We start from the raw sequence: 16,452 nt of genomic DNA on the forward strand, positions 1-16,452 counted from the left end.
ATTATGTAATAAAGGACCGTTTATTTACATTTTCCAGTCCTAATAACCAGAGGTTACATAATCGAAATACAAGTACAGTTTGTTGTTCTCCGCCACCTGTCTGTTATTTTGTTTTATATTGTTCAGATGCTTATGCGCGGTAATTAATGACGTAATTGGAATGTGGCTTGATTGTGTGCGTTACGCACTGAAAAAGCAGAAGACAGATTACTTTGGCTACACTCATGCAGGCAACGTCGGTTACCAGTCTTCTGATTTTGCTTAGTATGCCAGAGACGATTCTCATCATTTAAGCGCGCGTGAATAACCCTTCAAGCAGCCAGATTGGTTTAAATTGTCCAAGTTACGTCGCTCACTGTTAATTAAATCAGTCCGGCACCACATCCAACACGTATCAGATCTTAGATACGTTAAGCAGTTTTATTTTTCATTTGGCTTGACTGGTCGTTGCGAAACATAAGTTATACTTTAGCAAGCCTAACTGCTGCTGGTCAAAACAGACTTGTCGGGGGACGAAGGTGGCTACGAAACAACTGGCTGCAAACAAGGAGGGTAAAACGCATGGGAATAGTTTCCTTGGGGGGAAAGTTATAGATTAGTTTGGCACAGCAAGGCTTGTTTATCATCACTGGACTAGACGTTACAAAATTTCAGGTTTACGGCGTTTCAAAACTGAATTACCAGACTTTTGCACTAAACCTGTTAAAATATAACGAGTAGGTTAATATCATAACTTACTATTTTTATGTAGGTTTAGGTAGAGATTAAACCATGCAATATCACATTTAAAATTGTAAATAATATGGTTCATTGTTTCAGATGCAATACGGTAAAATGGGTGATTTAGACTAGAGTAGGTCAATAGGCTCTAGAGCAGGGGCGGGCAACATACGGCCCGCGGGCCGGACCCGGCCCGCAGACAGTTTCCGGTCTTACATGATAAAACAAACATGGAGAGATAGCTGAACATTTTTTAGGAAAATTCACCAAAATTCAAGTTTCTACAGTAAACAATGCAACTGTACGCCACGTTTTGCTGTGACTGTGTGCAGGAGAAGCCACATCCAGTGTAAATAGGGTTAAAGTTTACATTAAATACGACTTATTCCTTGCGTAGGTAGATAAATACACGATTAATGTATCGATTCAGGAATCCGGTCCGCCAAGTACTTCATTTTCTCATATCAAGCCCGCCGACCGAAGAAGTTGTCCGCCCCTGCTCTAGAGCAGCGTTTCACAAAGCTGTGGTGCGTCGGCGGAACCCTCGTGAGACGCCCAGCTGGGGCTCCGCAAGCTTTTTTACCGATTTGTCATATTTAATTCATTTACATTTATAACTGACAATATGGATATTTAGTCATGTTTGGCTGTTTGAAAGCTTTACCTTGTTCTAGAATCTAGATTGTTAGAGCTTTGCAAAAGATCATTGGGTCTCTCAAGGCGTCCACACCATCCTTATAGGCAGTTTGAAATAGTTGGTCTAGTTTAGAGTATGGACTCTAAACGCTTAGGTCTAGGCTTTTCTAATATTTAAAATTTAGATCTCTTCCAAGAAAGGTTAAGGACCACCGTTCCAAATGGTAGTGTAGCCGCTACACTACCATTTGCTAGGCTTTAGCATACTTACGATGGTGTGTGTGCGTTAAGTGATCAAACCCGCAAGTGTATTTGCTTGTGTATTTGTGTATTTGATACAAATTGATAGCATGTATAGGCCTAATGATAGACGGATATACACCATGATGTATGTGTAACAAATCCATTTTTTTTGTATACCCACTTAGCCAAGTGTGAACATTTTAGCGGAACATTAACAAAATCATTGACATTAACAAAATCACCCGAGGCGAAAGGTAAATTGATAAACGCGATGAATTACCGTTAGCAAGTACCACCAGTGTAGATATGGAAGTGTTGTGAAAATAACCATTTGCTTTGACAGAAATGTCCATAAATAATTAAGATAATGGTTGCAGTTTACAATTAAAAAGTGCAATTGAACTTCCTGCAAATGAAAACATGTCTATAGTTTTAAACTACACAGCAACATTAAAACTCTAACTGCAATATTTACAAGAAAATTTGAATTCCATTAACGTTATAATGGGCGTCGTGAAACACTTCATATTACTCATTAATAATTGTTTTTAAAAGAAACAAACTTATGACGCACGAAAAGTGAGAATTGATCTGGGCGTTACCGATGAAATTCACAATAAAAAGTCTAAATAATCCATCTGGATACATTTTAAAGTCGATTATATGATATGGGCGTTTTTTTATCTTCCGTTATTCATCACCTGCGCAAGGTGAGTCTTCGCTACGAGCTGACAATTTCTTACGTCATAATAGCACAACGGGCGTCGGCGCGTGTCCCGCAATCTTCTGAAAAATCATCGATTCTGATGTTTGTCAGAGACAGCGGCCCAAGAAACATTTTATCGCGGTGAGTCTGCGAGGATCTTGTAGGTCACAGGGGCCCGGTAGTTATCAAGGTTGGGCTGTCGTTTGTAGGATTCTGTATTAGCGATACTTTACCAGCAGCCTGAAACTGGGATTACACAAAACAAAAGAAAATCAGGCGATGTTGAAATCAATTTTTGTTATTGCTTTGTGCTTTGGGCTCGGAACTACACAACAAGGTGAAAAATTATTGTTGAATATTTAAAACGTAAACTTTGTTCAAACACTTGTTTTTTGTTAGCTTAAACATTTATCAGATCATAGAAAACTATTTGATACTAGGCAGCGTATCAACGCTGCTTTGAGGAATTTACAGACAAATTTTGGTTTTGTAAGCCTTATGGCTTGAAATACCGTATGCAATCTGGAATCCTATTTTTATTAGCCTAAGATAATTAATTCAGAGATAGGCGACAATTTCTTTCATCGTTTGTTCAAGAACTTTCAAACTTTAAAAGGTCGAGAGATGCAGCAACTATTTTAGTAGGTCGAAGAAATGTTTTACCCAAAACAACGCCATAGTTGGCTGGAGAACAACTGATAAAAATAGTCAACTTAAGCGAATGACACTAACGGTCTAACCCATTTCTTTTAAGAAACTTAGACTGCATATTTTGCATAATTCCCTTATTATAAGTTACAATAAATTTTTTCTTCAAAAGATTTGTGGTTGTGTTTCTGATTTTAAAACATCATACTTTTCATATCGGATTGCCAGCACGTGTTTCAATTACGTTTTGATAATTTTGCTCGAGGCCAAAAATTAGTCGGTGCAAAGCCGCGAACTACTTTATCGTAATTGTCGTATATTTAGGAAGTCTGGGTAAAAATCACGATTATTTTTTCTTCACGTTTTGCCAGTTATTTTGACTTTTTACGGAAATTATTATCTATGTTCACAGCGCATCGAGATAAAAGAATTTTGTCAATGTATAAAGTATGATTAAGATGCCTAGTACAAAATTCTTTTAAATTTTTAGCGAGATTTGGCTGTTATGATCACTTTTAAGTATTTGTATTTACCCAATTTTATAAATTATTTTCATAAACAGTGCTTTCCGCTATTTCAAACTCACTTTATCAGTAAGAAAGAGAATTTGTTGTGAAAAACACTAAACAGGCCAATTTGAACGCTTTTCAACATAGTTTCGCTTTATCGTAAATCAACTTGCTGTAAATGTTAACTAAAACACCTGTTGCTTTAATTAGCCTTGCTTTTTACGATTTGAACACTTGAAATATTTTCAAATATGTCAAGTTACTTTGACTGTTGATTTTCAATTTCAACCATTCGTCAAATTCAAACTTTAGTGAGTCATGGTCATGGCATTTTGAAAGTCTTTTAAATCGTCTTTTATGATGTCATAATTGCACGTAAATCAAAAAGCTATCAGTCCTGTATTTTAAGAAGCCAACAACGACAAGCGACATTTTGAAACCGGTCCTTTTGTTTTCTAAAAGCTTCAAGTGGAATTGTGCTAACAACTACTTAAGACAACATCTAATTACTATCTAATTCTAGACTTTAGAACATGTTTTACAACAATGCTACCGTCATTCTAAAAAGTTGTAGCTTATGTCGTAACATTGAAAAGTTGTTTAGATTAAGACCACAGAACAGCGGCAGTTCGGTCTTTGGAAAAGGTTTACTCTTTTAAAGCACATTTCAAACAAGATTCATACAAATACCTTAAAACGTATCGGTCGCTATTTCACCGGACAAAATTTATGCTCAAAACTATTTTTCACGTTTTTTTCTAAAGAGTTTGAACGGAATTTGAAATTTATAGCCTAACCTTGAATTAACTTCTAACCTAAATTTGACTCGAATCAAACTTTAATTAACTATAAAAACCATTTGTATACCTTTTCTTTCTTAACTTATCTACATATCGTTCACAACGCAATGCGTGACCTACTTACGGTGAAATATTCACTTTTGATATAATTAATGTGTTTTTCAAATAACTAAATTAGAAATGGAACAACATCACATGCGTCATTTTATATCATTACAACGTCATATTAAAAGGTCTAAATTAGTTTACATTTTCGATCTGGTGCTGTTTTTAGGTTACGTTTATGATGAAGCTTAAGATCATGTCGCGTGTATTGTTTCTCTTTAGATTGTGATTGCAACGTCACACCATACGGAAGACGACCATGCGCTCGGGCAACAAGCGTGACCGGTGAACAAGCTTGCCGGGCTCAGGGATGCTGTTGGGATTCAAGAAACTATTTTTCCATTTTCTTTCGCGTTTCTCCTTGCTACCAGCGAACAGGTATCTACTCAGTTATTTTATAAGAAACTGCAGAGGTCTCTTTTCCAAAAGCTGAAAACATTTATTACTGGTCTTGTCAGTAAGTTGGGAAACATTTTCGTTTGTTGATCGCGCATTTAGTAGCGGTTAATTCGGTTTTAACACAATGAATTTTGGTTTTAATCAAGTTACTATCTCGATAAATTAAGAAACTCTGTGAACAATCTATGCTATGAAATTTACATCGGAACTTAAAAACTAAAGGCCAGATTAATAGAAGTTCTAACCCATTTTTTGCAGCAAATGAGTGTAGATGAGACTAAAGTTATTTAAGCTTCTAATTAACTATCAATGCGAGAGCTAAAGTAGCTATTGTTGTCTTATAACGATAACAGCTTGATTGTCTTCAACATTTGAAGCTTGGTCAATGTTTATGCGTAAAAATAAATTTCATTATTTCATCTATCATGGGTTTAATATGTCATAAAACCGCATTGTTTACGATTATGACTTGGTCAAGTACTCAACCAGATCTGACAATTTGATCGGCTTAAGACGACTTTGAGTTTTGAGATTTTGAGATTTTACGCTGGAACAACTGTTAATATTTTTGCATTAACTAAAAGGTCTCTGTCCAACGTACACCTGTGCCGTCGAGCCAAGCCAGCGTGAGTCTTGCGGAAACTGGCTTCAGTTCGCCTGCTTGAGACAAGGGTGCTGCTTCAGTTACCGCGGTCGACCAAATTGCTACCGACGACAAGGTATGGTTAAGACGAAGTACCTGTTGCTAGATTGCAATGACTGATGGCAACTTTTTGCCGCTGTTAACGCAAAGTTCTCGAAGTTAAAAACAAAAGTACTCTCATAAGGAAATTTGGATTTTTTTTTTGTGACAAACCGTTTCTGGATTTTTATTTAATTCCAGACTTGCCATCCAGTACTTTACCTTTGCTTACAACTACTACAAGACCCGCTGTGAATCTGGAATCTTCCTGGAGTAGATGGACTTTCTGGTCAGTTTGCTCAAATTCCTGTTCTAGCGGAACCCGCTTCAGAACAAGAGTATGCGTAACTCAAGGTAAGCACCATTTCCCGGCTAACGAACATTCATCTCTTAAGGTATGGGACAGGGCTAAAATGCAGCAATCAGCTTTCTAAATCTAAGTAGACCATCACGTCAATTAAACAAACAAGAAATAATAGTTCACAATGAGCCAAGGTTTAATTTTGTAATGACTGGAATCAGTTGTCCGAAATGGCTCGATTTGAGACTCGAATCGCGCATATAGTAAAGGTTACAGCACAAAATATGTGCTTTAGGTAAAAAAGATGTCTTTTTTTCATAATAAAGTACACGATTGTGAAATAAAGTATCAAATAAAAAGTAAAAAGACAATATTTGAGATAGTCTTGACAAGTGGTAACTCAGTTAACGCAATGGGTATTGTCACGTCATAAACCTAAAAAGGTGACGGACATTGATTTGACTCGAGCCATTGTTAAAGTTGACTTGACTCAAAAAACATTTCCTCGTTACAATTCTGCTCATGTTATTACGGAGCTTATCTGCGTAACTGCTGCATTAAACGATGCATTTGACTTTTTCTAAAAAGCAGCAGCTGTCTAAAATGGCTTGCTCAAAGGCACAAGCATCACAAGAACACCAAATCTGGAACAAGGGACCGTTTGTTCCACTTGGGACGCTTACTTAGGCAGAAATTGTAATCGGTGCCGAATTTGCAGACGTTATATTAAGTTACTTCGTAAAAGATGCTTTTCTCTGTGTATTGTCTTCCGTTTGTGCTCTACAGTAGGAACTTGTTTAAAAATTTTAATAGCATGGCAAATTGTTACTCCTACGCTTTCCTTCACAGCCGGTCAGGTAACGCCGGAGAATTGCGCCGGAGAGGGAAGAGAAACGGAAACGTGTAACAGCGGCCTGTGCCAAGAATGGGGAAATTGGACAGAGGAAGGAATTTGCAACGCACCTTGCTCTAGAGCCGGGCAGATTCGGATTTCAAGGCATGGGCTTCATTTCAACAATAGTTGCTCATTTATTCAAAGATAAATCCAAAGTACTAAAATTGATTTACAATTTCAGAGATTGCATTGGTCGAGGTGCCATCGACAGAAGGTGCACTCAATCGAGCCGAACGTGTGCGCACTCCAGCGGTTGCAATCCCTACTGGTCGGCATGGCTCGCATGGACCGCTTGCTCTAATGGAGCCTGCGCCCCCGGTGTCCGTACCAGGTACAACCAATCCTACGGTTTTTTAACACTGTCATATCGCACTTGGAGGCTGCTCAATCTTGTTAACTAGCTAATTATTGAATAGCGGTGAATTCTAAAGTTTTCTTTGTCAGACGTACTTATATGCTGGTGATGTATGACAGATACCGCGCCTGCGTGCACTTCGGAGTGTCCGTCAATGTTGCTCGTTGCACCAGCGCACGAAATAACGCACAGATTCGTGCTGAGATAAGTGAAACGCAACAGTGCTTCCGTCACATGTGTCCGACGTGGACCGCGTGGTCAGGCTTTCTTGAATGTTCCCGAACCTGCGTCAATCCTGGTGAATTGTCGGTAACCGTCTCCAGACGACAGTGCGCCCGAGGAAGGGCTGAACGACCGGCGAATCGACGCGAAGAAGCGGAATTCGAAGCCTGTTCAAGAATCTCGCAAACATGCTTATCGATTCCGTGCACCGAAGCGGAAAGATTTGAAGTACAGACAAGTGCTGGCATAGCATCGACAACATCACCACAACCGCCGGCCACCTCCACAACACCAACTACAACCACCACAAGAAACGTGGAGGTCCCGGGATCAACAACTGCACCCCCTACACCAAGAACTGGCACAGTCAGTTGGGGAGAATGGTCAGATTGTTCACGTTCCTGCGGACCCGGACGTTCACTTCGGATTCGCATTTGCCATGACGCGTAAGTTGGTTGAAGATATATTTCTCACTTGCTCTTAGATAACTTATACAATAACCTGGGAGGATAAACCTGTTATACAGGCAGCCACTGCACTATAGCGGCTCCATGCATGTTGTCATCACAGAAATACATTGATTCACATTTCATACGATGTAATAGGAACGGAACCAGAACGGATAATGCCCAGGCTTGCCGAGTTACTAGCGCCATCCAACGACGACCTTGCAACACAAACTTGTGCGAAGCTTGGTCGCAGTGGGTGACGTCAGAATGCAGAGGAAATTGCGTTGATCCAAATGAAAGATTCGGCGTGAGATCTAGAAGAAGGATTTGCAACAGTAACGCGCAAGCTTTAGGTGAGAAGGTCAAACTTTGTCAGCTCTATCAGGCCTGAGCAATTGCAAGATGTGAAAATATATCGATTTTAGGTTCGCGTCGTTGCCATGATGTGATAACTAACTGCCAAAACATCACCGCGTGTACCGGTACAGTCACAGCAACAACAACAACAACAACAACAGACGCTCCCACCAGACCAGCTACTGCTGCTCTAACATTTACTGAGTGGGGCGAATGGACTCGGTGTTCACGTCCTTGTGGCAGCGGTTTCAGGAATCGCACGCGAACCTGCGTACCGCCAAGAACTTGTCCAACAGGCACTCAGATAGAAAGGTGCAATGCTTTCCCTTGTGTAGAAACTACCTTAGTAGCAAGCACAACGACAACGGAAGAACCAACTACAAGTATCACTTCCACTTCCGCCCCAACTACAGCAAATTCACCTTCGACTGCCACGACAACAGCAAGCACAGCATCGTCAACAGAGACACAAACAAGCTTACTTTCTACACCAAGAACCGCTAGTTTTAGCTGGGGACAATGGTCCAGCTGCTCCCGCACTTGTGGACCAGGAGTGTCCGTCCGGGTTCTTATGTGCCTTGATGAGTAAGATAGGTTACTAATGTATAGTTATATACATTTACTTATATAGGCTACGAATTGCAGAAGATAAGTTGTGGCTCAGTCCATCTTTTGGTGATGCCACGATTCTTCAGTGGACCTTTTAATGTTTTACAGAAGCGGTTTTATAGCGGATAGCGACGATGCTTGCGATGGTAACAGCACCATTGAACGGCGGGCCTGTAACACAGATTTGTGCGATTCTTGGACGGAGTGGGCGCCCTCTGAATGCATTGGAAGTTGCCTTGAACCGGATGAAAGATTTGGCGTGCAAGAGAGAAAGAGAAGTTGCAGTAACCCATCACAAAATATGGGTATATGACGCTACTACCTCTATAATCTCGCTAAAGTCTCTAATTAATTATAGAGCATATTTTTCTGTTTGTCAATATGCTTAGTGCAAGTATAAAATATAAATCTTTTTAATGTCAGGCTCACCTGAATGCTATGATGTGTTAACGCCTTGCTTGAATCCAACGACATGTGCTCCCAGCCAAACCGCAGAACCAACAACTGAAATAATTACACCAACGCCGACGACAGAAGCACCGACGCCGGCCACAGAAGCAACGACACTGGCAACAGAAGCGTCAACGTCGACGACAGAAGCAACGACACTGGCGACAGAAGCAACGACACTGGCGACAGAAGCAACGACATTGGAGACAGAAGCGCCAACGCCGGCAACAGAAGCAACGACAAGCTTTGGTACTTCTGTTTGGGGTAAATGGGAGGAATGGACCCCATGTTCAACTTTCTGCGGGAATGGTGTCAGACGTCGATTCCGCGATTGCATACAACCACCAACTTGTCAGCCTGGTATTGAAACAGAAGTTTGTAGTTTTCCGTGTGAAGAAACCACAACGGTGATCACGGAGACACCGACAACAACCAACGCGTCAATTCCGCTTCTTGTCTGGGGAGCATGGGGCAGTTGGTCTTCGTGTTCTCAATCTTGTGAAATAGGGCAGAGAACGCGATCGCGCGACTGCGTGCTTCCATTGCAATGCCAAGAAACTGAACGCGACATCGATCTATGTAATACTGACCTCTGCAATGTAAGTGGAGCATAACACAACATATTTTTAGCATTTTTGGTCTTATTGTTTAATCATAAACGTGTGCTTAAGATTAAACAATATGAATGAACAGGATTGGACCTCATGGGCCACCACCTCTTGCGTCGGTGTATGCGGTGAAGGAGTAAGCACAAGGGAAAGACGTTGCCGTAGAAATATGCGACTCGGTCCACCAGAATGCTCCAGAAGAATAGAAACCTGCAATTTACAACCATGCGGTAGGAGGACTAGTTTTGTATTGCTCTGTGAGAAGTAGGCATACTTTTATTACGCGATATTTTCCGAGTGCTTTACAGTGGTCCATAGAGTGCAGCTACCTTGCGCGATTGTATAAAGTAGAAGTAGAACTACAGGATACATTACAACATCTTCTAAAATTACCAACACTACTTGCAGTTTCTAACAAACTAAATGAGATTTCTAAAGCTGTTAAGTCGGCATCTCAATCATCTACCCGTTTATTTTTCAGACAAAAACGTTGATTTTCTGTTCCTAGTCGACTCGTCAGATTACGTCGATGATTGCCGTGCGTTAAGAAGAAACAACTTCTCAACGCCTGTGACGTCACTATTCATCAACAAGGAGAACACGCCTGTCTACGCAAGGATGAAATCTTTCATGGATGAGTAAGTTTTTAAAACTAAAGGTATAGTGTTAGGCAGAGAAATACAAATGGTGTTAAACGGCCTCACCAAATTAACAAGTTACTGTAGTACTTGTAACTATAAAAACCTGTAAAAGCCTGGAAATATATAATGGTTGTTATAGATAAAAAGCGTTTCGATAGAAACATTGAGCTAATGTCCGCGGCTTTGGTAGCAGTTTGTGCGCATTTTTACATCAGATTTGTCGCGGAATGGCGCTCGGTGGAAGACGACAAGTCCCACGTCAGCATACAGCTGTTCAGCAGAGCGTGCAGCATCAATACAGCGAGGAACTTGTACGTGTCGAAGAACCTAAGCGAACCCCACCAGAGCTTTTCGGAAACCTATGTAGGAGCGTGTTGATTCATAAATAATCACCGACTCGACCCAGCTCGTTAAGAAGCGCATTTCCATAAAAACCTGAATCTTTTAAACACCTTTTCCATTGGCAGTTACACAGATCGGTTGATGCGGGTTATCTCTTCCTCACAGGTCGATCCTCTTCCCTACATCTGTGGTGGCTTCTACCTCGACTGGGCCTTGCGTTGTTCGATGGACAAGGTGTTGACGCCATCTAGAGGAGATCGACAGAACGTTCCAAACGTCTTGGTGGCGCTCTTAAGTCGGGTTCCGACGTTTTCTCGTCCAAGTCGTGAGTTCCAATTAATACTTTGAAGTCAGAAAACAAAATAACCGAGTTTTACGTTGAAGTTAAGGCTTCATGAGATCCAAAGGCATTAAAAGACCAAATGCCATGGACAAATATTAAAAAAATTATTGAACATCATTTTTCCAGCGCTTCTTCTCTCGGCTCTTTCACAACAACTGAAGCAGTCTGGAACGACGGTGATTGCAGCCGGAATAACTCCGCTGTCGAAGCTGACGACGGAGGCAGCAAAAAGAGGATATGAAAATATGCTCCGCACTTTGGCGTGCTCCGGACAGGAAGATTGCCCAACTTATATCGGGTCGATTTGGGAAAACGGGAACGGAAGCCCTGCGGATAGAATTCGGGCAGCACTTCGGAGTGCTGGGGTGCTTTAAAAGATTTGTTGTCGGAAGCCCTTTTTATCGTTGCTTATATGTTTTCTAAAGGATTTGTTTCATGCGTTTTAGTTTACTTTTTACCTATACGAACCAATAAATTTATAATGTTGTTATTTTCTTGCATTAACATTTTTCTGTATTAAATAAAAAAGAAACAGTTAAAGTTAAATCTTTTTCCAGGGAGCACGACATATGGCCGCGGGAAAGTGGCCGCGAACAAACTCACCGGGGTCAACTGAACGTGACGTAAATTGACCGCAGACAAACTGACTGTGACATAAACTGGCCGGCGATCAAATTAACCGTCGATAAATTGGCCGGCGATCAAATTAACCGGCGACAAATTGGCCGTCAAAAGGTCAAAATTTTAAACTCGGTAGTATATGATATGTAAAGTAAATATTTGTTTGTAACTATTTCCTTTGTTTTTAACAAAATTGTTTTTTATTTCAATACACATTGAAACGTTTATTGAAATAAACAGAAATATTTCCGGAAATACAAGAAATACGAGTAACAACATTAAAAGACGTTCACTGCAAAACACATATGACACTACATAATATGGGCACTAAAATTTACACAAGCTGTTATTTGACAAACAAGGAAGTTTATTGCGCAAATTGTAGGTTGTGGGCGATGCCTCTGAGAAAATCTAATATGTCACGGTTTGCAAAATCTTCAACGATGGTTATTGCAATAAGTCCATTGTTACAACATGAGATAGGCTACAACGCATTGTTTCATAATCTCATCAAACAACTCGTCTAGACTGGGAAAATGTATGTAACAATAAGAAATCTATGAATATGGGTCACCGTACAAGGGGCCAAAAAACTCTACGAGTGGCAACCTTGACTGCAATACACATACTGGATAGTGACTAGATAGTGAATTAGAATTTTGACCTTTTGACGGCCAATTTGTCGTCGGTTAATTTGATCGCCGGCCAATTTATCGACGGTTAATTTGATCGCCGGCCAGTTTATGTCACAGTCAGTTTGTCTGCGGTCAATTTACGTCACGTTCAGTTGACCCCGGTGAGTTTGTTCGCGGCCACTTTCCCGCGGCCATATGTCGTGGAACCCTTTTTCCAAACAAAACTTGAGAATACGTCAGCTATTAGGCTCGGAATGCTTTTTTGATTGTTTCCCGCTTAACATTTTTTCTTTGGTAAATCCTGAATAGAAATCTCTGGAAAGCTTCAAAAAAATATTTAATCATAATTCCCTCATATCGCAGTGTGCAGTGCGGATACACACCCCTGCGTTTACATGTATAAGGTGGTATTCAAATCTTAGATACCTTTGGTTCCACGACAATTAACCGTGGGAAATTGACCGCGAACAAACTAACCGGGAACAAACTGACCGTGACGTAAATTGACCTAGACCTAGAACCAACTGACCGGAATGAAAATTGACCGGGAGGTAAATTGACCGTGCAAGTGCTGAATTATTGTGTTTAAGTTGATGGTAGTATATGATATGTAAAGTAAATATTTGTTTGTAATTATTTCCTTTTTTTAACAAAATTTATTTTTATTTCAATACAAATTGAAACATTTATTTAAATAAACAAAAAGACTTCCGGAAATACGAGTAATACATTAAAAGAACCTCGCTGCAAAACACATATGACACTACACTACTACACATTTGATCGCCGGCCAATTTGTTGCCGATCAGTTGATGAAGACCAATTGTCGCCGGTTAATTTGATCGCCGGCCAATTTGTTGCCGGGTTAATTTGATCGCCGGCCAATTTTTTGCCGGTCAGTTGATCACGACCAATTGTCGCCGGTTAATTTGTTCACGGTCAATTGACGTGATCCCGATACCTTTATAGTTCATATTGATAACAACAGTTATGATGAAGTTATATGACAGTTATGGCGATTATGATGAAGGGTGAAATGTAAGTTGGAAATGAATGAAAATTTACAACATCACATTATTATTATTCTTATTGACAATACTGATATGATGCCGATATGCGCCCAGCTGGCAAATTTAACTTCTCGACTTTATGCAAAATGTTAATTATTTTAAGCGATAATTAATTTAGCGTAACTTGCATCAACTCGCAGCGGAAAAGTTTTATTTTCGTATGACATGATACTGTAGTCAGCAGTCTATGCAAGAATACGTATCCCGACAAAGTCAACCAAGCATCAAACATTGTATCGGCGCATGAATGCCAATAAGAATGTGTATGGGATATAGGCACGCTTCTCACGTGCGTTATCCTGTAACTATTCTGTGATGAATAAACGAACATGCATAAGATTCCATGACGTTACTCGATTTTGCCGTCAAACTAGTGTTGCTCAAACAGGTTCTCTGCATTGTGCAGATTTTAATCAGCGCCGCAAGCACTTGGAGCGGATAACAGCAAAAAGCAGATGTTGGACTATGAATCATCACAGCATCGCTAACTTTCTTGTGTCACTTGGTCTGGGCGTGGTTTAGTAGAAAAGGAATCTATTGGTGTTCGTATTTCCAGTCGTTTATGATGTAACTTTGGTCGCTTCAGGTCATTGGATTACACTCTTTGAGCATTTTTTTGTAAAGATGGGAGCTTAATCTAAACAGTCGCTGCATAAAGGTTCGTACGTAAAGGGTTCCTCCACGAGTTTCTCTATAAATTGTAAAAGTGTCTTCATTGCTAGTTAGTCACAACTGAGTTATGTTGATTTTGGTCATGACCTGTCAAAGGATGTTATAGTTGTTCGAAGCGACGTTTTGGGTGTTGTTGTCGATGCTGAAACTGCTGCGTAATACCTAGGTAGTGATTGGCATCTGTTGTCTATGTGCATTGCGTTTAGTACACGCCAACATGCACTGAAGGATGGATAAATTTAATATTTAACCAAAATGTTGTATTGTATGAGATGCATATAACTGGTAGTTTAACGTTTAGAAAATTAGACTATATAAACCTTCTTTGGCTTAAAAATAGAATCAACTGCAATATTAAATAATTAATTAATGGAAGGTTAAACAGCAGATATAATAAAGAATAAATCAGAATAAGTACTAGCAAGCGCTTTGTATTGGCTTGATCGACAGGGCATAGATGAAGTAAGTTCATTTAAGTCAGAATGGCTGGCGCTGCTATCGCGTTCTGTATTTTCACCTCATTCATCCTTCTTGGAGGAATCAGCGGTCAACTTCTTTGCTCGGATGGAGGACAAATGAGACCGATGTTGCTGCCAGACATCCCGTTTCAACAACGGACCTGTCGAGACGGACAGAAGTGCATGAGAGGAAAGGCTGTGGTTGAGTTTCAAGCACCTCCGCCTTATAACGGTTCGTCACTAATCGTAAAAAATTCATGACGTGAAACATTGCTGGCCAGAATTCGTTGTTTACAAATAATGACTGATTTGACGATTCAAGACTGACAATGCCTAACTGTAGGCGAAATATGTTTCTGTCTTAAGATTGTATACAAACCGACCCTAATTTTATCTTACTTTATACGTTATCTGATGTTTGAAGCAAATTGTGAAGATTCTTGCATAGGTTAATCTCTATTTTTCAGTTCAAAGTGAAATAACAGCAGCAACCTGTATGGACGCAGCAGTTTGTGAACCAAACAGGAATTGCACCGATGTAGTGGGAGAGGCTATCGATGAATTCGGTTCACGAACCGGATTGAGAAAGGAATTCCTGGTCGTATTGTAAGTCAGTGTTTCTGCAACATTGCTGTTATGTTTATGTTAAGTTTTAAAACAAAGATGTTTCAATGAGAATCGCATTAGGACGAGATCATCATAAAACTGACTGTCAGTTGCTTCTTGTCAGGTCGTGCGATTACGTGTGCTGCGCATCAAACAACTGCAATAATGCAACCATTGGGGAAATTCGCGCAACACAAGCAACCAGCATGACAGCCCCCTAACTTGAAACCCTACTTTTCCCCGGATTGTTTAACTTAGATTTCATTCTTCTATTGAATGCACTTACATGCGAGTTAGCGTTACAGTTTTGCAAACATCTGCCTTATTTACCGTTTTCATATGTAAATGTCTATCTTGTTATGGTCTAGTTTCAATGCCATTTCATTTCGAAGAAAATCTTTAAAAATGCAAGTATACTTTCATCATACGGAGTTTTTTAATTTCAGCAGACGTTTGTGTTTGGTCAAAAATATAGAACTTGCCGACTCACCCTATTATCAAGATAATGAATGGCATAAATTATTGTAAGACCTTTGCATTATCTTATCGTAACCCAACGGGATATTTTATTGAAAAGCATGTTGTGATCATAATGCAACGAAAAAACAGAATTACAAGAAATACAAGTTCAATACGATACAAAGAAGTAAATTAAAAAAACTGCTTAATATGAGTAGCAAGCATATTGGCCTACTGTACAGCACAGGCAAGTTATAGCTTCATCGACCATTTTAAATAATATTGCGATGTGTGATAAACAAGTTCTTTATATCCTCTAGTGGACATCGACAGAATGTCCCAGACGTCTTGGTGGCGTTTTTTTCAGCCGAGTACCTTTCATCGCTAAGTCGTAATTCAAAGACCGTATTTTGACGCATAAAATAGTAAGGAATTAGGATGGCTTATCAGATTTTACTGTTATCTCTAAGACTGATGCTTGTTACTTTCCCAAACTCCGATGTTGACAAAAAGAATGTACGTGCTCCATACTTATACTAACGTCATCCATTGAGTAGCGCATGCTTACCATAGGACAAAAGTGATATTCTTGTAGGTTGAAACCGGCTTCTGTCAGATGGGTCCTGAACTTTAAAACTACGCAATGATTCAAAAAATACTGATTTCGTTTCCTTGTATTACCATATTCGGTAGCCTACTGGTTATATACGTGCGCGGTTCACACAAATTGAGGGTAACAGTGAAAACAGCTTTATCTCATGGGAATGAAGTTAATGGTAACCGAATACCATCTTTTCTCAATCGTTCCAGTCTGTTACTTGTTGGTTTGTTTCTTTCGTGATTTGTTAAGTTTGTCAGGTGCCAAAGCATAAATGTTTGTACATAAAAACGTATATATTATCAGCAAAAGT

The 16,452-nt window shown here is 39.8% G+C and overlaps 2 protein-coding genes across 2 annotated transcripts; both read left to right on the forward strand.

Moving 5' to 3' along the window:
* The first annotated feature begins 880 nt into the window (after positions 1 to 880).
* On the forward strand, positions 881 to 11,510 carry LOC143468518 (A disintegrin and metalloproteinase with thrombospondin motifs gon-1-like). The gene is made up of 16 exons (XM_076965794.1): positions 881 to 2,642; positions 4,590 to 4,745; positions 5,351 to 5,485; positions 5,650 to 5,802; positions 6,599 to 6,746; positions 6,826 to 6,975; positions 7,119 to 7,667; positions 7,827 to 8,023; positions 8,096 to 8,612; positions 8,745 to 8,941; positions 9,060 to 9,685; positions 9,780 to 9,924; positions 10,176 to 10,332; positions 10,551 to 10,698; positions 10,843 to 11,002; positions 11,147 to 11,510. The coding sequence occupies exons 1-16, from the start codon at positions 2,585 to 2,587 to the stop codon at positions 11,392 to 11,394; spliced, it is 3,744 nt and encodes a 1,247-aa protein (XP_076821909.1). The 5' UTR covers positions 881 to 2,584; the 3' UTR covers positions 11,395 to 11,510.
* A 2,884-nt stretch (positions 11,511 to 14,394) lies between these two features.
* Positions 14,395 to 15,675, forward strand: LOC143458364 (uncharacterized). Its single transcript, XM_076955308.1, has 3 exons — positions 14,395 to 14,708; positions 14,944 to 15,082; positions 15,207 to 15,675. The coding sequence occupies exons 1-3, from the start codon at positions 14,501 to 14,503 to the stop codon at positions 15,301 to 15,303; spliced, it is 444 nt and encodes a 147-aa protein (XP_076811423.1). The 5' UTR covers positions 14,395 to 14,500; the 3' UTR covers positions 15,304 to 15,675.
* Positions 15,676 to 16,452: the final 777 nt, after the last annotated feature.

This window comes from Clavelina lepadiformis, chromosome 1, assembly GCF_947623445.1.
Source record: "Clavelina lepadiformis chromosome 1, kaClaLepa1.1, whole genome shotgun sequence".
In the NCBI taxonomy this organism is placed as follows: Eukaryota; Metazoa; Chordata; class Ascidiacea; order Aplousobranchia; family Clavelinidae; genus Clavelina; species Clavelina lepadiformis.